This window comes from Hydra vulgaris, chromosome 10, assembly GCF_038396675.1.
Source record: "Hydra vulgaris chromosome 10, alternate assembly HydraT2T_AEP".
Classification (NCBI taxonomy): Eukaryota; Metazoa; Cnidaria; class Hydrozoa; order Anthoathecata; family Hydridae; genus Hydra; species Hydra vulgaris.
The window spans coordinates 29,458,638-29,485,456 of NC_088929.1; the positions used below are offsets into that span (position 1 = coordinate 29,458,638).

The 26,819-nt window shown below is 28.5% G+C and overlaps 1 protein-coding gene across 1 annotated transcript in view; it reads right to left on the reverse strand.

Annotated features, from left to right (window-relative positions):
• Window positions 1–4,758: 4,758 nt before the first annotated feature.
• Window positions 4,759–26,819, reverse strand: part of LOC136085898 (uncharacterized) — a 34,050-nt gene continuing 11,989 nt past the window's right edge. Inside the window, exons 4-5 of the mRNA XM_065807741.1 lie at window positions 5,121–7,951; window positions 4,759–4,870 (exon numbers count right to left, since the gene is read on the reverse strand). Coding sequence (XP_065663813.1) covers window positions 5,124–7,951 — 2,828 coding nt within the window. The 3' untranslated portion in view covers window positions 4,759–4,870; window positions 5,121–5,123. The remainder of the gene's footprint in view (window positions 4,871–5,120; window positions 7,952–26,819) is intronic.

Consider the following 26,819-nt stretch of genomic DNA (forward strand, 5'->3'; position numbering starts at 1 on the left):
AAGAACTAATTGTCATATTTTTCATAACATTTTAGGTTCAGATAACAGTTCAAAAGGAATTGCAATATGAAAGTTTGAAAATATGTAGTTCTTCGGATAAGTTAGCCGGGGCATTAACTGTTTTTTGGTTATTTTTTCAATATTTTTCTGTAAATGTGTGCATGTAATATTCCAAATAATGCGTCATTTTTTCGGCCTTTTACGAGGTAAATCCTCGTCATGAATATCCAGTTTCAATATTTCTCTGTCTCTACCTAGTGTGTTTCCACTCATAACTTGGATTAATTCATCGCCCGCAACATTCAAACCCAACACATTTCGATTGAATTCTTCCAGAGTAGGGTTTTCGTTACAACCTCCCCTTCTTCGTTGCTTATAAAAGTACTCTTCTATCGGGTCTTGTGTAAATTTTTCAGACAGCAAAGATGTAACATCATCTTCCAGCAGAAGAATCTTTATTCTACACATTCTCGGAGTAAGATAGCAGCAATTACAAGTGTTTCAAAGTCAGCAGTAAACCAAATCAAAAAGAAAAATTGATAAACACCATCTTATTATTAATGAATGCCAAACCATACTCTTACCACTCTTTAATGACGATAGAATCATCTGTTGCTCCCACAATAAATACTGTGGAGAATCTTTTTCAAAAGGAATATCTTACTGGCTATTAATAATCTCCTTTAAAAATGTATTTGTTTTAAAATCCACAGCAACATCTTCCTTTCGTAATGTTCTTTTACTTTACACTTAAAATGAGCAGTTTTTGATGTTGAGGCTTTTTCTCTCGTTCCAATTCTTTTAGTTTTACAATTAGTTGATGTTTAGTAATATACTTGTCATTTACTTTTGAAAAACCCCCGTTCTTAGCTTTTACTGAATTTGATGCTATTGTCATAAGACATCTCTTATAACTGGAACAATAATCACATTTTTCTTTTTTATCATTAATATTGACCATTTAAAATTAATATTAATATTTTTAACATTAATATTAATTTTAACTGAAATAACTGCTCATAAGTTTTGTTTCTATTATGCCAACATCTTCTCTTAGATTAGACTGAAAATTTTCTGGACTTACTTTTATTAGTTTTTGCTTAATTAATTCAGAAAAGTTACAATTACCAGAGCAAATTCTTGCACTCTTAACAAATGAGAAGATTTCAATGGCAGTAGTTTTATTAAGAAATTTTGGCAAATGATTAGTAACTTTATTTTCCTTTGAAATCTGTTTGTTAAAAATATGCAATGTCCATAAATTACCATCTAAAAGTGTAATGGTTTTGTAAATCATAACATAGTCTAACATATCTATTGACACAAACTTGTCATCAAAACACTTCAGCTGAAACTGCTCAGCATCTTTTTTCAAATCAGGAAATGCAGATTTAGAGGATTTTGGTCTTGCAGATATTTTTGTTTTACAAATATTGCACTGGTCATTATGCTATTTAAACTGATATGGCAAAGTAGGCTTGTAGTTTTTTTTGTTTTCCAATATGATATAATTTTAAGTAGCACTTGTTACATAAAGTACGAGGATGTATATTTGCTTCATCTAAATCAACATCAATACCATGAGTGTATTTTAAAACCTCTTTTAAAGTTTTCTCTGCTTTTGGTTCAAGGTAGCCTTTAAAGAGTTTAATTTATTTACCGCAAATCCAGCGACAATTTGAAAGAATTTTTACATGGTCTTGCATTCACAATAAAATACACAGAGCTGCAAAGTATACAATTATATATATATATATATATATATATATATATATATATATATATATATATATATATATATATATATATATATATATATATATATATATATATATATATATATATATATATATATATATATATATATATATATATAATTGTATACTTTTCAGCTCTATGTATTTCATTGGGAATGGAAGACCATGTAAAAATTTTTTCAAACTGTTGCAGGATTTGTGGTAAACAAATAAAACTCTTTAAAGGCTACCTTGAACCAAAAACAGAGGGAACTTCAAAAGAGGTTTTAAAATACACTCATGGTATTGATGTTACTGATGTATATATATAAATATATATATATATATATGTGTGTGTGTGTGTGTGTGTGTGTGTGTGTGTGTGTGTGTGTGTGTGTGTGTGTGTGTGTGTGTGTGTGTGTGTGTGTGTGTGTGTGTGTGTGTGTGTGTGTGTGTGTGTGTGAAAGAACAGTAAAGTTTGGTGGGGGTACCGTTTTGATGCTGGGGTGTTTCTTGTCATCTGGTATTGGTCCTATTTTCCTAATAACAGATAATATGACAACAGATATTTATGCTAATATACTTTAAAAAATAATGCTTCCTTATGCTAAGGACAATATTCCATTGCTTTAGATGTTTCAGCATGAAAATCCAAAACACGGCTTCCATTGTAAAGAGATGGTTCCAAAATATTAGTACAAGACAATTGGATTGGCCAGTACAATCGCCAGATTTAAATCAAATAGAAAATTTTTGGTATTAAATCAATTGCAATAAAGTAACAGACAAAACTTTAGAAAAATTTTTTTTTTTTTCTAAACTAGTTCTTAGAAAAACATTGAACTTCCTTTTTTTTTATTATAAAATCAAATTAACCATTTCTAAAATTATTATATTTTCCAGTAAAATTCCCGCTACTGTAAACAAAGTTGTTAGTTAGAACAGAAAAATTAATAAGAACTTAATTTTTTTAAAGTTAAAAACAAAAAAATTATTATAATTAAATTGCTGCGAATAAAATGTATTTTTCTAAATCTTTAAGTCATGTATTTATCATTTTTTCCACCACTGTATATAAATTTTGATAAATACAATGTATTTATAAAAATGATCATAGCTTAGTTTCAATAGGTTTACTCAATATTAAAACACCATAAACGATATATATATATAATGAATATAAACAATGATTAGTATGTTTAGCTGTGTAAATACATCTAATTAATATATAATTAACTTGATAAAAAAATTAATGACAGTAATCAACTTGTTTAGCTGCATGAATAAATTTGAGTTGAAGCAATTTATTTAACTATAATGTCAACACTAACATTTTAAACCATTTGTTCCTACAAAATTCTCATCCCCAAACAGCATCTTTTTCTCTTCCTCCAGAAGTAAATTTTTTCCCCGAAAGGCAAGTTCTTTGATTTATAATTTTATTAAAATTAATTAGCTAATAATATAAATATTTTTTGAAAAAGATTAAATTTTCCAACAAAGTTAAAGATATTTTAGCTAAGATATTGTTCGCAAATAAGGAAAAAAAAAAAAATCAACAAAAACAATCAAAGTAAGTGTAAAAAACTCGGTTGTATTTTTGTTGCTTACGTATTTTTGTAAATGGCACTTTGGTAGACATATTAAATTGAATAAACACCAACGACAATATGATAATGATAATCATAAAAAATATCAAAACAAAATAAAAAAGAATACAAAAGGAAATGGAAAAAATAGCAACAAGTAAGCAGTAAGTGTCTACTTTGCTTAGATTTGATATTAAAAGCAAAAAACTTTCGATAACTGTCAAAATTTCTGTTTGTTAAAAATTTCTTTTAAACTTTTGTTTTCCAGTTGATATCGAAATTTAATTGAGGGAGTTACAAACTTTATGCTTTTACTAGCAAGTGCAAAAGTTTTACTTTGTGTTTGCTGCGTTTGTTTACGTTTAATATAAAAATTACAAATTTTATATATTGAAAATTTGGTTTCTCACAAATAGGAAATAATGTAATATATAATTTAATATAATATAGTTCAAAATAAGCTGTGCAAACTTTAATTTTAAAATAAGTAGTGTTTTGACTATAAATATCAGGGCCGACGACACGGGTTTCGAAATGGAGAAAGGGGGGGGGGCGGTTACAATTGTCTATTTCTAGAAAAAGTCCACTTTACCTTGAATTTTTTTTTAAAAAAAAAACTCCTTTAGAAAAAAAGTAGCCTGTGGCCTCCGAAGCCCCTGCCGCCCTGGCCTTGGTCTTGAACTCGTCGGCCCTAAATGTAAGACTTTGGAAAATAAAGATAATGCTAATATTGTTTGTTAAAAATTTTATTCAAAATTTTATTTATTTTATTTTCAAACACATTTTTGTTTACAGAATCGATTGCATCTTGCGACAATAAATTCCAATCGCCTATTACTCTATAGCTTAGTTTCTAATAATTGGAGAAATGTCCTACAACAGTTGCACAACAACTTTATTTTATAATAAGCATTTTCTAGCGTACGTGCACAACTTAACGTCAGTTAAACAACATCGTTTAAAATAGAAACAAATCAATTTCTATATCAATTGTCGCTTTTTGTACAATTATGCATCAACAAAGTTGCACAAATGTTGGACAATATTTGTCCAACATTTAAAACTATTAAAATACAACTGTTGAATACCAATCATGTTTGTTAAATGTTTAATACTGAACAAAATTTTTAGCTCAGTGTTAATAAAGTATTTTTGATCAATTTTTTTTTTCAAAGTACAAAGTAGGGAAAAAGTTTTTTTTGCGATTGCTTTTTTAAAGAAATAAGAACTTTAGAGTACTTGACATGTTTTTGACATTTGATCATCTCTTGCATTTGATTATCTTTTATCTTTGATTAACTCTCAATTTTAATTATTTCTTAACTTTAATTATCTCTTAACTTAAATTATCACTTAAATTTGATTTTGCCATAAGGTTTTTTATGTCCTAATGTTCTTTATCCCTGAACGCTCGTTTTCATTAAAGATAGAAGTTTAATTAGTTAATATTTTTTCTCAAACATTTACACAATCATTTACAACCATTAAATGTCAAAATACTTTAAAATTTTATTTAAAATGCGCTTTAGTCTTCTCTCTGTAAATCTAAAAGACAAAATAAAATTATGAGGAAATTAAAAAAAAATTGTTTTTATAAATAAAAAAAAATTAATTGACTCAAAATTAAAAAAAAAAAATTGGCCAAGGGCAAGCCAAAAATAAGCATTTCTAATGTGAACGTTAGCAGGGCAATAAGAAGAACTTTTTAAAAAGTAAAGAATTCACAATGAAAAAAAAAAAGCTTTAAATATGAAAAAATAATAATTTAATATAAGAATCAAGAAAAAAAACACACCTTTCAGTAGCAGTAGAGAGCGCCCTCAAGAGATGTTTTTCCATCTAAGCAACTATCACAAGCGTGCTGACCAGAGAGAGTTTTAAATTTGTTCTTTGGACATGGAGTACAACCAAAATAATCCGAACTATTTGGTTCATATCCAGCTGGACATTTCTCGCAAAAATAACCACTAAGTCGTGGTGTAGATCCTTGAGGACAAACTTGGCAAGGACTTAAGAGCGGAAATTCATTTAGTAGTATTTGATCTAGAAACATTCCATTATCACTGCAACATTCTTCAACGTTTGGTCGGGCAACACTTTTACCAAGACTAAACTTTGGTTTGCTCTGCAATTTGGCTTGAAAGCAAAACTCTGCTGTTGCTTGAAGAAACAACTTCGTTTCGGAATAAATTTTAGGTAAAATTTGATTTGAGCGAAGTTCTATGCGCCATTTTGAACCATCTAATCGAGGAAGTAGTTTACCTTTTATTACACCGTAAACATTCAACCAAAAAGTCGTTGCTTTTTTATTACAAGATGTAATAGTGTAAGGATTATATTGAGAACATTTTGGCTGATGTTCTGTGTACTGGTTTATAACTATTAGACCACCTTCAAACATGTATGTTTTTCCTTTTAATTGATTATCCAATAAAGTTAGTTTTATATTAACTTCGTGAGAAAAATTGAGAGCTGGAGGAAGATGTATGTTTAGCCTCTTTAAAAAGAATGGACCTTGCTCATATTCAGAAATCCATTTGTTTTCCACAAGCCAATCTTTATTTGGAATACTTAAATATGCAAACCCTTTTGTAAACTTTGTATCTGCATCGTATAAAGTTGAAAGATCAATAGAATTGTTTTCACCAGTCATAGTTGCTGGGATCAAAAAATTACCTTTTTTGGTAAAACAGTTTTGACATTTACACATAGCAGTTGGATTAGTATTGATCAAAACTCCTGGATCACCACTCGGATTTTTAAGCAAATCTGTACACACTGACTTTTCAACACCATGATTCATGTATGTTAAGTAGTTACATGCATTTTGAATAATTATAATTTTATGATACCTTATAAGATAAAGAGCTTTATATTCAGTAAGGAGTTTGTGGAGCTGATCACTAGACGAACCTTTTATCGAAGTTGAAAGTCTGTTTGCTGCATCTTTAGCAATCGTAGCTCTAACAAATTTAGAATAGCTTTCCATAATTGTTACTTCTTGCGTTGCTACTTCTTCAAACAAAGACATCAATATTGACGCAGTCACCTTAGCGTTGGGACATAATCCTTGATGCGCCGCAATACCAGCTGCAACTGTTCCAGATTCAGAATCGGGATTTTCAATTACTTCACAAAACTTCTCAATCATTTGATTTAAAACAGCACCAAATTCACTAATTTCACTTGGAGTTATAGCTGGTGAATAATTATCAACGTGTTTAGAAAATTTAAGGAGCTGCTCATTTGTAAATTCTATGCTTTTTTCGATTGTTTCAACAAATTGCTTAATAGTTTCAAATGTCTCTTTGTTATTATTTATTTTGGCAGATATTTGTTTTACAAGATTATCTATTTTTGGAATAAAATTTGACTTAAGGTAATCTACTTGTTTAATAAGCACAGCTTGTTTTGCCACCTCACTCAAAGCCTCTTTTATGTCAACTGCCGATACTTCACTTCCAGTTAACCATTTTATAGGATTAAGGGTTCCCACAATACGTAGAGCAAGAACTGCAGTTTTAGAAATCATATCAGTTGATGAAACACCTAATGCAAGTTTTATTATAGAACTTAATTGATTTGAAAGTTTCAGGGACTCACTTTCGCATCGAGATTTTGATTCAAACCAAATTTTCATTGCGCTTTCTTTTTCCAACTTTGCAGTTTGTTCATCAAATTGAGCAAGTCTGCCCAAGTATTCTCCTAACTGAGTTGAAAAAGTTTGACCTGTTATATTAATGTCATTTCTAATTTTTTCAAAGCTTTCTTTAAAGAAGTTATGGCTAAAAAGTCCTATGTAGTCAATGTCAGTATAGAAGATAATATTGTTTTTTATTTCTGATTTCGTAAAATGTTTTATGTCGTTCAAAAATGCTTGAACTTTACAAAACTCAGGATAAACTGGGTTAGGAATACTGCAATTCCAACTTCGGCACTCTGTGTTGAGTTCACTAATTGCTGCTTCCACTGATTGATAAACTTCAACAACTGACCCGTCAACTTTCATTTTTTTTACAATATCCATTAATTTAAACGGTGAACATCGAGCACACTGAATACTTGCAACGTGTGTTGAGCATGTTTTTGAAATTTCTGCTTGACACTGTGTTAATAAACTTTCCGTTCCGTTACAAATAATTGACGTCAAATAAAAAATAGCTGATTTCTGCCCAACATTTATTTTGTAATTGTAAACAGGGACAGGAATTTTAAATTCTGCCCCGTACATATGGTTGCAAACTACTTGAGCTGCTTGAAAGTTCCACCTATTGGCGCATATTGGAATGTGATCAAAAAATACAACCCCCTCATTTTTACTATTTTTTAAGTTGAACGGTGTTAACTTTAGTAGTTTTGGTGCTAAGCAAATTACGGCTGCCCCCTCTGTTGAGTTACAATTGTGGTAAGTTTTATGGCTGCAATGTTTAAGGCTAGATTCTCCACCCATGCAATTAACGTCATCCATAAAAAATTTTGTAGAAACTAGTTCATTTTTCCATCCTATTGCAAGTGTATCTGAAGGAAAGTTCAGTGTTCTGCAGACAACTTGAGCGTTTTTGTTTGTCCAGAAATCATCACATATTGGCCTACCAAATATTTCCACAGTTCCGTAGTATGTGTTATCTAAAAACATCATAAATTCAAAGGTTGTAAAAACTAAAAAACAAATTATAATCATAGTATAAAAGGTTTTTTTTGTAAAGATACAGTATTAACTTGATTATAATTTATCTCGAAAGAGTTAATTTTATTTATTTGTTGAGTTATTTAAAATTAGTAATACAGTGGAACCCCGTTAACTCGGACTCTGAACGGGTATATATATATATTTTGTCCGACTTAGCGAATGTCCGAGTTGAGCGAAGCTTTTGATATGTATAGAGAATTCAAGGGGAATTGAAAATTTGTCCGACTTAGTAAAAGTCCGACTTATCCAGGTTTCGAGTTAACGGGATTCTACTGTATTTAATTTATTTAAGGGTATTTTACCAATTTTTTTAATGGAGGAAATTATAACCTTATTTATAGGCAAAAATGTTTTACGTAAATAAAGTTTCTTAAATGATACAAGCGTACACACACACACTCACAAACACACACACTTACTCATTTATGCAGTGCTTATAGTTAGACAGGATTCCATCATTATAAAGTTTAAACCACTTTTTTAATTATTAGTTCTAATAAATTAAAATATGAAAGTTTAACAATTTTCGTTCAACAATTAAGTTTTGCTATTATTTGTCTAGCAGACCGCTACAATACTTTTAAGTTACGATACGTCTTAAACTGGTTACAATTGGTAACGTTACATTCATTTATTTTTTTATTACATACATTTGTTAAAGCATAATAAAATGCATTTTGATTGAATACATGTATAATACATGTATAACACGTAATGATAATGTATTATGCGTTATCAAGCAAAACATAGAAAATGTTTGTTAATCATTGTCTTACTGCTATTTATCATGTTTAATTTTTTTTAATGAACAATAGTTTTCTCTCATCTGGTTTAGACTTGCCATAAAGTGACGTATAACTTTGTTATTTAATCCTATGATATTTTTTACGCTCAGCTAAGTCTTCATTGGTTACACCTTTTAAAGCATCAATCTCCTACTTTTATTTTTACGTTACGTTTAAGAAATACGATTTCGTTTGTCTTTTCCAATCCCGGTATTTAGGGATTAAAAATTATCAAACCCGATATTTTGGGATTGATCCCCGGATTTTAAACAGATAAAATATAATCCTATAATATTTTATTATTGAACTTAATGCTGCCATTACCCACTCGTGCGTGTTTGACACAGAACCCAGCCATTAAAGGCGAGCTAATTGCGAGAAACAGTGTAACAGCACTTTTTTTATACGAAAATGCATCTGTCTAACTAATGTAAATTTCAAACTATTTTTCCAGTTATATTTTTCATGTTTTATAATTAAGTTAAGTTCGCGTTAAAAAAACGGGGTATATAATATGCACGTAAAATACCTATAAATCTATGGAACTGTTTTGTTTTGCATTTAAAAGTTTAAAAAAAAGCAAGCTGAAGATTTGAACCTCTCGCGCATCGACCTTAACTACTAATTAAGCAGAAAAGGAGTCCTAAAAGTATTTTTTTAATTGAAACATGAATTAAAACTCTAGTTTTATATTTAAAATATTACATTCTATTTAAAAATTTTTATACTAAATAAAAGGAAATTTTAGAAATACTTTATACTAAGGTAATAAGAAAATTTGGAGGTTTAAAGCAACTTTACCACTTATCCGTTCAAAAAAACTACACATTTAGTATTATAGTCCGTTTAATTAATTATGAGCCAGCTGATACGCCTAAATCTAAATTTGCACAAGGTATTGTCGATGTGCAGGCAGTTAGGTTATAAATTCTATATTTCTTATTAAAATTATATAAATCTACTAAGTATCTCTATGTCTGTCGATAAAGCGATGTCCATAAAGCTATTAGCAATGGCTAATGCAAGCTCCTGACAGAATTGGTCGTGCAAATTGTGCCTTGAAGATGTAAGCTAAAAATGCCTAATGGTTTTTTTAGTTGTCTTAACTTTTCATGGACATTTTATATATTTTTCTTGAAATATAGGGTTTTTATTGTTTTTATTGTATAAGCCAAGCATTGCAGAGTATTGGATTTTATAGTTTATACTCATTTTTACAGTTTATTATATATTTTATTCCTTTGTTTACTTTACTTATTTTTATTTATTTTGGTAAAAATTTTATACTTATTTTTCGAGTTTGACCTGACATTTATTTTGCGTAATTGGGTTTAAGTCATATGTATATTAAACATTGTCTTTTATTTATGCCAAAAAGTGTAGAATTATAATTGTTCTCATCATCATTATTATTATTTGTTCAGTTTTTTTTAAATATTTTTACATACATAAAAAGCGATATGATTGAGTTAACTGTAAGAACTAGATTGAATAATGATGTTAGATTGAATTAGATTAGTAAGATTAGATTAAATAATGATGTTAACAATATAATTAAGAACGAAAAAAACTAATAATGTAAAAAGGTAAAAAGATAAGAAGATAACACAATATTGTGAGTGAGTTAGTTTTTTAATCTAAAGATAAGTTATAATATATAAATGTAGTGCTATTTTTTAATTTTAAGTTTAGTGTTTCATTATCTATTTATTATTAGAAATTAGGTGCAAAACCGTTTAAATGAAATTTATATCACCTGACACATTTTTTGTTTTTTTGTTTTTTTGTTTTTTTGTTGTTTTTTTTAGGTGCCCCAAGAAGTCCTAACGGTCTTGTCACAGAACACCGCGGAAGTGCATTTAACCAGGAAGTTCACGCCTCCTTCCTTACCGTGACGCGAAAATTTGTCCAGAGCTCGTTTCGAACCTGGATCTCCTGCTTATAAAGGAAGCGCTCTAACCACTGCGCCACGGCCGCACATAGTCAGGAGAAAAAGATTGCAGTAATATCAAAGGTCGAGTCGTATCAAGCGTTAGCACATGAAGACATCAAATAGTAATGATGATCTTCCTTTATGCTTTTGCTTTATTCCTTTGCAAGTTAAACAAATTTAGTGTATTGAAATTTTTTATTGAAATATAGAGTATTTATAGCTACATTTGTGTAGATCACAATGTGTTTATAGTTTTAAGATAGTTAGAATGTTTTTATAATTTTTATATGTAGTAATTCATTGAGGGTATTTTTTGAAACAGCACCATTATCTAATGTTATCATGGAGTCAATGAGTTGTAAAATACTGGATAAACAACGTAAGATTTTTCTTTTTATATTGCATCCCAAGAAATTTCATTGATATAGAAATTAATATATTAAATAAAAGAAAACAACAACAAAAAACCCAGCAAGTGTATATATATATATATATATATATATATATATATATATTTATATATATATATATATATATATATATATATATATACACTTGATGAGTTTTTTGGTGTTGTTTTCTTTTATTTTTTATACTTCTTTTTTTTTTTTTACTTGATGAGTTTTGTTGTTTTTTTATAATTTTATATTAAGCTTTTATAGTTTATTTTACAATTACTTTTAGCTACTTTGGTTACAATTTTATACTTATTTTACGATTTCTTCACTTTTGGCTATTTTTGGGTGACTTGGTTATAATTACTAAATCTATCAGCTTGACATGCAGAAAAAAATGGATATCGAAAAGTACTAAACGTTAGTCCATGCAAGCGTCAAAAGGAAATGATGGTAGAAGTTTAACCGTTCGCTTAAACTTCCCTTAAACTTTTATAAGTATTGTATCTCGAGGCAATTTTATTGAAACAAAAATATTTGCTAATATAAAACGTATTGCTAAAATGTGTTTATAGTTTATAATATCTCACATTCCATTTTATATCACCCATGCTACTTTTTTAGGTTGGCAAACATCACCCCGCTTCACCTTTTTCTTCCTGACTTGTTTTACTTTTAAGACTTTAAGTTAAAATCTTTTTTATGCACTCCCAAAAGTCTCCCAAAGTTGTTGAAGTATTGCTTATTTATAAAAATAGCAATATATGTTAAAAACAAACAATATGAACTAAAAATAGTATAAAAAAAGGCAATGGCAAAGTTGTTCGAAAAAGGCTGTCATGCATGGAACATGCCTTAAACGGTGAGCAAGACTCGGATTGGACCATGCTTGTTGGCTAATGGGCCAGTAATGACGCCAATTGTAGGCCATGCATGAGCAAAGCATGACGAATTTGCTGGGTAGGGTCTTAAAATCTTCGAAATTTTACCGTTAGGTTTGCTGACCTCGCGTAAGACTCATTTTTTACGGACTTACTGAAGAAGCGTGCCTGAAAAAAAAGTCCGCCTTAAATATAGTTTATTTTTATTTGATCCGTCATTAAAACGAAAGAAAGTGAAATTTTATTATAGCAAAAAATGTGCAATATGATTAAAACAAAAACATTAAAACAAAAAAAAGTGCTAGAAGATTGATTGGGACCCTAAGCCCGCTCTCCATCGTTGAAGATTATTTATCAACCTCTTGGCCAAACACACATATTGTTAGTTGGGAATTTAACTTTATTAAAATTAATATTTGTGTATATATATTTAAAGATGTTTTTAAAATTTGGATCCTGTGCCACAAACTAAGGGCTTTGGGGTCGAATAGAGTATCTAAGGTACCTCCACCTTTTTTTTTTTTAATTAACTTTTTTATTAGAAAAAAAAAAAAAAGGGTTGGGTTCGGGTATTTGAAAAACGTACGTACTTTTCAAGGGGGTAGAAACTTAAAAGTACGCATGGCAACAGGGGGAGAAGGGGTGTCAAATTCTAAAAATTCTGACGTAAATACTTTATGGTCGACCCTTTTATTGCGGCGTCGGTAAATATTACTAATAACGAAAAAAGCGTTTTAAATATATTAGGGGTCGTCTATAAAGTACAAACGCTCATAAGGGGGAGGGGGAAATTATCAAAAAGCGTATGAAAGCGTATAGAAGTGGAGGAGGAAATGGGGGGGGGGGGAAGGAGTCAATTAAAAAGTACATGTTTCGATTTTCTACTATATTTCAGCTAACCAAATAATCAATAGAAAATTAAAAATTTTGACTAAAGATCCTAGTTTGCCAACATAAAAAGATATATGGTATAGGGAGTAGAGAATATAGTTTTCCTCTATGCACACACATGCATGGGCGCCCGCAAGATTTTATGATGTTCCAGATAGGACACTTTCACACATTGTGCAAACTAAAAATAAAGTATATTTAAACTCATCCTAAATAAGAAGGCATTGCAAAAAATTAAAATAGCGGAGACCTAGGAACAAAAAACCTTAAAACGCTTGCCCCCTGCCGATACGTGAAGGAACTAATGTAGACAAACTTTCAACTTTACCATTTTAAACAAAATTAAAATTTGACAACAGATTTTAATTTTACAATCATCATAATTATTAAAATTACAATTATCAAAGTAATGAAAAAATAAAAAATATCAAAGCAATGGTAAATTTACAATACTCTGTAAAAATTTGTAAAATTACAAATATCATAGCTATGGAAAAATAATATTAATTATAGCTATGGAAGAATTAGAATTATAATAGCAATGGAAAATGACAATTTTCGTAGACATGGAAAAATTATAATTATTGTAGCTATTATAAAATTATAATTATCATAGCTATGGAAAAATTAAAATTATTATTGCCATGGATAAAATATATTTATCATAGCTATTGAAAATTACTTTTATTATAGCAATGGAAAAATCATAACTATGAAAAAATTACAATTAACATGGCAATGAAAAAAGTAAAATTATCATAGCTATGGAAATATTACAATTATCATAACTATGAAAAAATTACAGTTATCATATCAATTGAAAAATTAGTATTATCATAGCTATGGTAAAATTGCAATTATCGTAGCTACTGAAAATTTACTATTTTCGCATGAAAAAATAACAATTATCGTAGCATAACTCATCAAGTGTGTATATATATAAATATATATATATATATATATATATATATATATATATATATATATATATATATATATATATATATATATATATATATATATACACTTGCTGGGTTTTTTGTTGTTGTTTTCTTTTATTTAATATATTAATTTCTATACCAATGAATTTTCTTGGGATGCAATATAAAAAGAAAAATCTTACGTTGTTTATTAAATTTACTATAATCATAGCTATGGAAAAGTTACAATTATCATAACATTTGAAAAATGATAATGCAGCGCTTTTTACCATTTTAAAATTGAAAAATCAGGGCAAGTTGAATAATCTATTTTATTGAAAAATAATATAAGTTAGTAAGTTGTCAAATTACATTAATATTTATGTAAAATTCATTATACTTACAATTATGGTCGAATAAAAGATGGAAACAAATTAAATTACTTGGGTGGATTTTTTCTATTGGGAACTTTGAAGTTACTAAGAAAATGACTATCGTTTTTTATTGTATTTTTTTAAATGTTCCAGTTAAACAAGCTAATATTTAGCTATAATATTACATTATAATAATATAATATTAAGCTATAAAACTCAAAGAACAACCCTGAAAGTGTTTATGCATATTTAAATAGTAAAATAGTTATAAAAGATTCAATTAAAGCACTCAAAACCTTTGATGGTTCAAACAAATGAAGTAAATATTGCAAATTGTTTAAATGAGTATTTTGTTTCAGTATTTTTAAAAGATGAGGTATTAGACCATGTAACTTTTCCTTCAAAATGTAATTTTCATTGTAGCGATCCAAGTTTTAATGACACTGATGTTGAATATCAGTTAGTAAACCTTAATGTTAATAAAACAATTGGTGTTGACAAAGTTCATCCTCGTGTTCTCAAAGAATGTTCAAAATCACTTTCTCATCCTTTATCACTGATCTTTAAAATGTCATTTTATAGTGGTGTTATACCAAACGAATGGTTAACTGCAAACATAACTCCACTATTCAAGAAAGGGGATAAGTTAGATCCTTCAAATTATCGACCAATATCAATAACATCAATAGTATGTAAGGTTATGGAGAAAATTATTCATAATGTTATGATGAACCATTTGGTTTTAAATAAGTTAATAGCAAATGAACAGCATGGATTTGTTAATGGTAAAAATTGTTGCTCCAATTTTTTAGAGACTTTAGATTTTATAACAAGCAAAATTGAAACTGGTAATAATATTGATATAGTATTTTTGGACTTTGCAAAAGCCTTTGATTCAGTTTCTTTATCGAAATTATGCTGCAAGCTTTATGGTTATGGTTTTCAATCCTATATCCTACAATGGTGTAAATCATTTCTCAGTAATAGAAAACAACGAGTAGTTCTGGGTGAGTTTGTTTCAGATTGGCAGGAAGTCACAAGTGGAGTTCCCCAAGGTTCTGTCCTCGGTCCACTTCTGTTTATCATATTTATAAATGACTTAAAAGTAAACATACTAAATAAATTAGAATTATTTGCAGATGATACAAAAATAATGTCAGTAATTAATAATGAAAGTAATAACAATGCTCTTCAAGAAGACTTAAATAAGTTATTAGACTGGTCGAATAAGTGGTCTATTAAATTCAACAGAGAAAAGTGTAAAGCAATGCACATTGGTAATTCGAATCCTCAATTTAGTTACAAATTAGGAGATCACATTTTGCAAAAAACAGAAGTTGAAAGTGATTTAGGTGTGAGAATATCAAATGACCTTAAATAGGAAAATCATGTTATCAGTGTAGCAAATAAGGCAAATCGAACACTGGGTTTTTTAAAACACGGATTTAAATATCTTGATGTTTCCATATTAAAGTTATTATACAAGTCAACTATTAGGCCACAGCTTGAATATGCAGTATCTGTATGGAGCCCATTTTGTACTAAAGATATTAAGAGACTCGAAAATGTACAGCGTAGATCGACAAGGATTGAATCACTGAAAGGTATCTGTTACGAAGAAAGAAGAAAAATATTAGGTTTACCAACCTTACAAGAAAGGAGAAGAAGAGGCGACTTAATAGAAATGTTTAAAATATTAAATTCAACCGAATATATTAGATTTGAAGAGCCTTTGAGTTTTTATCACAGCATGTACAGATATCGTCATAATAAAAGACTTCATCGGCAATATACTAAGAAATTATGCAGGTATTATTATTTAACAAACAGAATGGTCGACGATTGGAATTTATTGTCACAAGATGCAATCGATTCTGCAAACAAAAACACGTTCAAAAATAGAATAGACAAAATTTTGAACTTTTGATACCAAATTCTATTTACGAACTTTTTTTTTATTTTATTTACGAAATTTTACATTTAACGGCTGTTACAGTCAAAACTCTACGTAGTTTTGACTCACCAAACTCAAATACTTTGTACAGCAATTTTTATATTAAATTATTATATTATTTCTTGATTTGTTCTTTTTATAATTGTTTTATAATTCAGCGTCTTTGTTGCTAAGGCAATAAAGTTAATTTAGTTACACTATGATGTACTACTATGCTACTTAAAGTAGAAAGGGTTATTTTTTTGAAAACTTATCTCTGCTAAAGTGAAAATTTAAAAATAATTATTTATAAATTTTTTTCAACACATATTTCTTGATAAATAATCCTACTAATGTAACTATGTAATCTTTGGAACACAAATAATTCAATTAAACACCAAATTGAAATGCAAAGTCCTACTATTAACTAAAACCCAGTTTTTTAAACATTTTTCACAGATTTACGCACTAGGGTACGTAGTTTAAAAATATATCATATTTCTTACCCTTCGTAAGTAAGCTATGCGAGGTTAAAATTGATCATTTTTTTGGCCTCTCTTATTTTAAATGCTTTTATTGTTTTCACATAACTTTTTTCTGCTTTAAAGTTTAAAGCTGACAGCTGACCAATCTTTACCTTAAACAAAAACTTTTCCGTCATCTTAACTGTTTCTGTAGCAGTGGTGTCACTAAAAGAGTGCGAAGGTGCAAGCCGCACTGGGTGGCACCATCACAACCTGACACAGAGGGGTGGTACCAAAATGAATAAAATGCAATTATGACAGAACTGCTCATGCTCTTGTTAATTTGTTTTTGCGTTTGGCCTAACCAATAGTTTTCAGGTTTTTAATTTTAAATATTCTCTATTAATACTTCTGCTATTTCTTCATTTTGTACTGCTTTCTATATTTAACATAAAATTCTTTCGTCAAGATTAAAAAATTATTTCGTGTCTTCGGCCCTGTTAGTGAAAGTCTAGAGGGGTGACAGCAAAAATTTACCACCTGGGAGAAACCGTCCATAGCGACGCCACTGCTCTGTGGAAAGCAGTTTGTAAGATCTGCTTACGTTTATTAACATCCTGCCAAATTTTCTATCTGCTGGAAGGTAGTAATGTTCTCATTCAGGGAAAGTAATTGTGATAAGCATAATTTTGAATTATTGCTTTTTCAAGGAAAAAAGCAACAACACGACGTTTATTTCTTGCTTTGTCTATAGCAGGCATCTAAAAGTAGACCAAGAACTGATGCATTGAAAAATGCATAAAATTTTTTACAACATCTTTCTTATCTTCATAGGCCAATAATTTTTAATTACCGCCTCAATTTTCAAGCCTGTTTGAGATTAATGGACAATTAATATAAAATAAACGTCATTGTTAAATTTTTAATAAAATAAATTTTAAAAATAAAACACTGCATTAGTCTCGTTTTTTTCTTTGCAATAAAAAAATTGTTGGTGTAACAAACAAATAAAAAATAAGTATTTTTATTTGTTTGTTACACAACAAAAAGACAACAAGTATATTTTAACTCATTAATATAAGGTGTCTTTTTTATATATTTTGTATCAACATTCCATAATCTAATCATATTTAGTTCATTTAAACAAAAAAGTTTGAAAGTATGAAAAAACACTCGAATGAAGAAATACTCTTTTTTTGTATACACTCACACAAATACAGTATACATAACACAATACAGGTTGTCCAATTCATATTCTTTATTAGACTTGGCAATTTGTAAAATAAATGCTGGGACAATCTATGACTTTTTAAAATATGAAATTCAAACTAATAAAGAAATAAAAAAAAAGAACAATATTTAGTATACTCAATCTTATATTATGATATACATAAACATTATTAATATGATTTTTATTTGTTTTTTAGGAAATTCAATAAATACTTATCAAAAATTCTCACAAATGCATAGACATGTTTGAGAAGTATGTTGAATGCTCTGTAGGTTCAAGGTTTTATCTTGCTTTTTTTTAATAAGAAAATTAATGTGAAGTTATCTCCAGCAACACTACAGTATAGTCAAGTAATTTATGTTTTAATGACAAGATAATGTTTTGACGACAAGATGTTTATAATGGTACACTTTAAAGTAAAATATATTTTATTAAGTTATCGACTTACAATAATACTTTTATTTGGTTCATTATAGATACAGTTTTGGTTGAATAAAACATGAAGCTAAATAAATTATTTCGATTGATGTTTTCTATTAGCGTTTATTTGCTATTATCCTCTTACTAGACAAATGCAGTTATATAAAAAGTTAAGTATATTCGACACACCTCTAATTATGATATACCTATACATTTTTTTAGGAAATGTGATAAACACTCGTTAGAAATCAGTATAATTTTATAATTATTCATATTACTTTATGATATTTTTTCATGTTTTCATACACTTATATTTCAACTTTTAGATTTTTTCCTGAAAAATTAAAATTATTATAGCTATGGAAAAATGATAATAATAAGCTTTTCACCATTATAAAATTATGGTAAGTTGAATAAGCTTTTTTATTGTTAAATAATATAGGTTGTCGACTTACATTAATATTTATGTAAATAACTGACCATCGTTATTAATTGTATTTTTTTAAATGTTCTGGTAATACAAGCTAAGACATAATTATTTGTTATTTTTATAATTGTTTTATAAACCTGAGTCTTTATTGCAAAGGCAACAAGTTAAATTACACCTTTTCAAGATGTAACTGAGAACTTGAATGTAGTAATTAAGAAAAGTAAGATATAATTGAGAAAGTGAATGTTGTAATTAAGAAAAGCCAGATGTAATTGAGAAAGTAAAAATTGTAATTAAGAAACGTTACATGTAATTGAGAAGATGAATGTTGTTATTAAGAAATTTAAGGTGTAAATGAGAAGATAAAAGTTGTTATTAAGTAACGTTAGATGTAATTGATAAAATGAAAGTTGTAAGTAAGAAGTCGTAAAATGTAATTAAGAACATGATAGTTGTAATAAAGGAAAGTATAAAAAATATAAAGTTCTTTCTATTTTGAATTTTGTAGTCCTAAGGCTGGAAATAATAATATAATATCAATAAAATATGAAAAGTCATAAATAAAAGGCATTTAGGTGGTAACTAGAAAATCCTATTGGGTGTCAATTAAAACTTTCTTTTATTTTTGATTGAGAAAAATTTAATTGAGATTTCAGATGAATAATAAATAAAACACAAATAGTTTATTTAAATAAAAATCTAAAATTTAAATTTAAACAATGTCATAAAAAATCATTGGAATATTCAGCTAAGCACCAACTTGGACGTCTTCCATATTTAAAATCGTTGCATAATGCGTGGTCGTATGTTGTACAGCGCGTGTACAACCACCTCCATTATTGAATTTTTTGCCACAGTAACAATTCTTTCTAAATACTGCATTCATTGTTCCATAATCCTAGCACCGAATACAGGTAGAATGCGAATAAAATTTTTAACGTTTATTTTTATTTTGGACCAGATAGCTTCCACCGGGTTTAACATTGGGCTGTAGGGTCCTAATCGTAACAACTGAGGCGGTGAATTTTCAAACACCCTTTCCAAACGAGCGTGAAATAGAGCATTGTCTGTTACGACAACCAAATCCTCTAAACAATTCCCGGATGTAACCCACTGGTTAAACAAAGTCAACATCCATTCGTTCGTTCGTTCAAGAATCTGCTTTAAATGATCCTCTGCGAGTTTCCATCATGACGAGATTTGTTGTTGATATAGCTGCAATCCCCTTTTGAAGAAGGTATTTTCTTTATTGCTCTTTTACCCTGTTTGGCACGTCCTTGCATTTTTCTACAAAAAAGGTTAAAATTTGTTTCATCTAACCAAACTATCTGATGACCACTTGTGAAGTGCTCGTTAATGCTCCTAACATATTCAGCTCTTATTTGTTTGTTCTCATTATTATTCATTGTAGTAGGCTCCTTGTGCTCTTTTTGAAATGACAAAAGTCTGCTTTCGAGGTAGTTAGCAATCGTGATTGTGCTGACGCTAATATTAAATTGTCTTAATATCTTTGTTTTAATGGCCACCAATGTCAACTGAAAGTCACTTTCAATCCAAGTTAGTGTTTCTTCAATTTGATCATCGGATAATTTTTTTAGTTTAAAACCACTTCTTCCAATGAAATTTAAATTTCCGCTGCGGACCCAACTGTATGCTGTTTTATGATTGACACCTAAACTTTGCGCCAGAATCACCAAATCGTCATTTCGCTCAGCACATTCAATAACTCTTCTTCTATCATTCGATGAAGATAAAACATTATGTTATCTTTCAACTTGTTCAGTTGTATGTATTTCATGTCTACAAGTTAGACAAGGTGGTTCTGGTTGTTCTAGAAGTGGATGTAAACAAATTTAGTGAAGTAAATGCTTGCACGGATTCAGTTTAATAATAGACTTTCTATTCATAGTGTATTGACAAACAACACAACGAACTTTCAATTCCATTACTGTATTTACTGTATTGCTGGTGCATACAAATGCTAAATTTGATATTATCAACTTATTAAAATGCTTGTCCAAGAAGATCTTTTATAATGACCTTTAAGCTTATTCGCAATTACAAATAATGTATTCTCATTTATGTATTACAATTTCTTAATTACAACTACTGTTTTTCAAATTACATATTGCGATTTCTTATTTACATGAGTGGTTTCTCAATTACATTTTAAGTTTTCCTAATTACATGTTGTGTTTCTTAATTACATATCGCGACTTCTAAATTACATGTTGTATTTCTCAATTAGATCTTACTTTTCTCAATTACTTATTTCAAGTTCTTAATTACATCTTGAAAAGGTGTTGTTAATTTATCTGTGCAATTTATCTTTATCAAATAAAAATTTAAAAAATAATTATCTATAAATTTTTACTTTAACACATATTTCTTGATAAAATAATCTTACTAGTTTAGCTATGTAAATTTTAAAACACAAACAATTCAATTAAACACCAAAGAAAAATATTAAATTCTACTATTAACTAAAACCCAATTTCCAAATTTAATAATAATAGTTCCTACTAAGTTCTCACCAAAACCAGGCTAATCCAACAAAGTTCCGAGTAAAAAGCTTATTATTCCTATATGTTCTGACTAAAACTTGCTAATACGGCTAATGGTCGAATAAAAACCTGAGTATTCCTACTAAGTTTTGATTAAAACCTGCTTAAACTACTATGTTCCATGCAAGTACTCGTCAGGAACTTAGTAAGTGTTACCAATACGACTTGCTAAGAACTTAATAGGATTTGCCGGGTTTTTTTTCTCGGGTAGATAAAGCATTAATCTGGTCCATCGCAATCCGTCATATCATTAACGCGACTTTACAAGATTTGCGCTTGCGCAGAAGTAATATACTTCTGCCACGGATTGGTCACACTTAAATACCATACTTTCAAAATGAACTAAAAGTTCCATTCCGTGTTTTGAAATATATATATATATATATATATATATATATATACATATATATATATATATAAATATATATATAAATATGTATATATATATATTTATATATATATATATATATATATATATATATATATATATATATATATATATATATATATATATATATATATATATATATATATACATATATATATATATATATGTATTTATTTATTGATAAATAAGGGTAACACTTTTTTATCGATGGATTATAAGATTGGCATCTTTTAATTATGTTCCACTTAATTATAGGCATGTTACCTGCGCCTTTATGTTTCCAGATTTCCTTGGAAAATTCTGTATCATTTCTATACCTGGTTGCATTAAATGATTTAAGGTGGTTTGCAAATCTGAGCTTAAATGCGTTTTCACTAATACCGATGTAAGACTGGAATTAGGTAATGCTAAAGTGGGTTAATATACAACGTTTTTTGATAGACATTCATTACTTAACATCAAACAAACCACTCGATTTTTTAACCCAAACTTGATCATTGGTAAATAATAAAGACTTATGTGCGTGGAGAATTAAAGATTTATGATCAGCATCAATGGAAACGTATTGTTCTGCAAAGTTTATGAAGTCGATAAGTAGCTTTTTATTAATAGAAGGGTAAAAGTCAAAGATGTCGAAAATAAGGAATTTATAAAAATATTTGTCATTGATGTTTTTGAACCAATTTATTACATTTTGTGTACTATTCCACTGATTTAATTGCAAAATATTTCTTAAATTGGTGATAATATCTGATAAAATATGCTTACTTATTCTACCAACTTCATTCTTAGCTGGATTAATTAGACGAAAAGTAGGATTATTTAAAAAACTAGGTTTATGGTCTTTTAATGTAATGAAACAATTGGAAGAACTGTTTATATTGGTTTTTTTAAAAACGTCATGATTCTTAAGAATAGTTTTTCCTTCTTTATTGATGTGATCTTTTATAATAGGGTTGGTTTTTTTATAGTTAGATGTAGTAGCGTTCATTTGATGTTTTATCTGCGTAAGTGTAAGTATACGTTGATTTTCGAATAGAAGAAATGTCTCTTTTTAATTTATTTTGGAAGGCGCATTGAACCTTCCTAAACTGTATGCTTTTAATTAATTTGAATAAATCGCATTCAAACGCACGCATATCTTTAATCTGTTGTGGACAATGTGGTGTGTTAATACCATAAGAATTAAATTTGGTATAATTATGACTATTACTATTAATATCATTCATACCGTTAGACTGGTGATTTATGAAGAAAAACGCCTTCCATCGCATCCTTTTAATCAATATCTCATTTTTTTCACTCAATCGCAATTTGTATTCTTTGATGGTAAAGTAATATTTTTTATTGAATAATTGAAGTTAACTTTCTCGATTTTTAACGACTTGAGAAGAATGCTTAAAAAAAGTTGTTAACTACCTTGATGTTACATTTGATCTTAATAACTGCACTTTTCAACCTTTAACGATTTAACGATTAACCTACGCTAAACTATATCCATGCTAGTTCCAACCATTCACCAAGCATTTTATAACAGTTACCAACCTCAATTGAATATAGATTATCTTCCAATTCTTCAAGCGAAAAAATTTTCCAAAAGTCTGTTCCTATTTATAAAGACGCATTAGAAAAGTCTGGATTTCACACTAATCTCCAATATCATTCAAATCTAAATCTATCTAATACTAATAAACGAAAAAGAAATATGATATGGTTTAATCCTCCTTTCAGTTAAAATGTGGTAACAAAAATTGGACACCTTTTCTTAAACTTAATTGACTTATATTATAGGCATGTTACCTGCGCCTTTATGTTTCCAGATTTCCTTGGAAAGTTCTGTATCATTTTCCATTACATCATAAGCTCCACAAAATTTTCAACAGAAACACAATAAAAGTTAGTTACAGCTGCATGCCAAATATTCGATCTATTATTAATTCACATAACCAACAAATTTTGCGCTACAAACTCATTGCTAATGATATAAATTGCAACTGCATTAAGAAAACTGCATGCCCGTTAAGTAATAAATGTCTATCAAAAAACGTTGTATATAAAGCCACTTTAGCATCACCTAATTCCAGTCTTACGGAAAAATCTTACATTGGTATTAGTGAAAACGCATTTAAGCTCAGATTTGCAAACCACCTTAAATCATTTAATGCAACCAGGTATAGAAATGATACAGAACTTTCCAAGGAAATCTGGAAACATAAAGGCGCAGGTAACATGCCTATAATTAAGTGGAACATAATTAAAAGATGCCAATCTTATAATCCATCGATAAAAAAGTGTTACCTTTGCATCAGTGAAAAATATTTTTATTATGAATTTTGATAGTGGTTTACTACTTAATAAAAAAAGTGAATTGGTTTCTGCTTGTAAGCATAGGAAAAAATTTTTACTTTCTAACTTTGATTCCGGCGATTAACAAATATCGGATCACGTACACTTGACGTCAGATGCCGTTGCAACGCTAAATTTGTATTTTTTATAACGGTTTTTATTTTATATTTGAATAATATGGCTGATGATTGCCGAATGGCATGAAGCTTCAAGTTCCATTATAAAGTTGTATTTTTTCATTTAAAAGACTTTATTAATAATATTATTTGATCTATTTTTTTTAAAAAGATATCGATCACTCTTAAACAGACGAGAGTTGTATGTCCCGCTGTATACAACATTTATCAATAAATATATACATATATATATATGTATATATATATATATATATATATATATATATATATATATATATATATATATATATATATATATATATATATATATATATATATATATCTTTTAAAATCATATTCTTGTTATACGATATTTATAATTGTTAAATTTGATTATATATAGTATAAATATCTTATAAAATTAGCACTACTAATAATCCAGAATAATATGTATATGAAGTTTAATTAGGAAAATAAAGTGAGATGGTAATATGATTTTTTCTATGTATAATCCTTTGAATATTTCTAACGGGTGACAACTAAAAATCCGGATTGAGAAGAAATGTTAATTTTGATGAAATAATTTATTCATAACAATTTTATATGGTTGATATATAATTGATGACAACTTAAAATATGCAATAAAATTAATGGTTTTCCACAAAGGGTGCTTTATCCGCTACTCTGCGCAACTTTGTTTTAATGTTCTGCGCAAGCTGTTTGTTCACCAGTTGTGTCCATTTCTTTCAAGGTTTTTTTAATTCTACGCTTGTATTGTGAAATATTTTGAGCTTTCCAACCACCCTTGTACACTAAAGAACTTAGTTCTCCAAAAAAATCTTCAATTGGTCTACATTGAGGAATATTGGTGGAGTTAACATTCTTCGGTACAAAAGGAATATTTTCGCTTTTGAGGAACTCAGTAACACTTTTTGCATAGTGTGACGATGCTTTATCCGGACAAAATATGTAATTATCATCTAATGATAAATATTAATTAATGGGATTAAAATTTTAGTTAAGCATTGGTTTTCGTAAAGTTCTTGGTTGACAGCTAGACCACTTTCCTTGAAAAATGGCTCTGAAATTCCTCCGTCGGAGACAATAATATATAACATTACTTTCTTCTAAAATTTGCTTCGCATTTTGAATTTAACATCTGGTGGTGTAACAGAAGAGTCGTCTGTGTAATAAATTTTGTTACCAGGCATTTGGGGCTTACTTAAAGTAAAATAACTTTTATCATCCAAATGAAATTTTTGAAATCCAAATGAAATTTTTGTTACCAAAATGTCTCACAAGATAACGACAATCTTTTTTACTTTAGTAATTTTACTTTCCGTGTAGGATGGCAATTTTTGCTTTTTCCTTGGTTTAACTTGAAGCTTTTTGAGTGCCCTACTGATATACTGTGTAGAACACTCAAATACTCTAGCAGCATCGCGCTGGCTAACTCGATTTAACAACAAAGATGGCATCTTTGTTGTTAAATCGAGTTTTTAACTTAAAATTTTTCTCAGTCACTATTGTGGGCTTTCGTCCGGATCCTTGCTTTCTTTCAACAGTACCACGTTTTAAAATATCGTAAATTGTACTTTTCGATATACCTTCTTTCAAAAAATGTTCTACAGTAAAGATTTAGCCCACACTTTTATGGCGTTTATAAAAATGTACAACACGTTCTCGAAGAAGCTTCTTTTTAGACGACATTTTATGACAACTAAATTGACAATTGTCAAACAAAAACTATGTAAATTTATCATTTGAATCATACACTACTTGATAATGTAACGAAGTGGCAAAGTTAAACCACTGAATATGACTTGCGCACAATTTCTTTTTGTCCGTATTTTTAGTTTTCACCCGTTACGTCTTATTTTTTAACAATAATTATTTTATACAGATAAAAAGTGTTTTAATTTAAATAAATTTAAAATAAGAATAAAGCACGCGAGTAATTTAAAATTGTTAAGGTAAAGTTTATTTCAATAGATTTTTTAAAATGTTTTCAATTAGAAGAATGACATATTAAGTTTTAATCGTGTTAAGTTTAATTTTATTTTGTGTACATATCTAAAAGCTTACTTTCTATTATATTCATCTAGCTTATTTTTTATTCCTAAATTTTACTTTTTTCATCTTAAGGTGGTAGAGTTATCTTTCATATTTAACTGAAAAGAATATGAAAACATCTTTTTTTTTTTATCGTTATTTAGTTTCTTAAGTTTTACCTTGGGGTGCTACCAACTATATTTCGTAAACTTTTTCTACTGTTAATATATAGTTTAAATTTAGTAAATTCGAACTTGATTTTACTTGATAAAATCATCAAATGGAGGTCGAAATGGAGGTGAGATGAAGTTTTTCTGTACTTCTAACTATTATGTCATTGCAAACTTGTTTAATATTTTATTGTCTTTGGAAAAGGTATCTTTATTTTTAGATTTTAACTATTTTAAAAACTTTTCTATACAATAATATAGGATTCTATGATAATAACTGAAATGCTATATTTTTATAAAAATTTTTAAAATCTTGCCCATTAATAAAACGACTTAAATGTTATCTTTATTACAGGTGCATGTTAATGTTATTGCTTATTTCTATAAGAACCACCTTATTTTATTGTGTTGGAATTATTGTTTATTTTTATAGGAACTGCTTTATCTTCTTTTTAAACCTTTGGTATCACTGTCAATAATGCCCCGTATTGCGGGTCCCATCAGCAAGGTT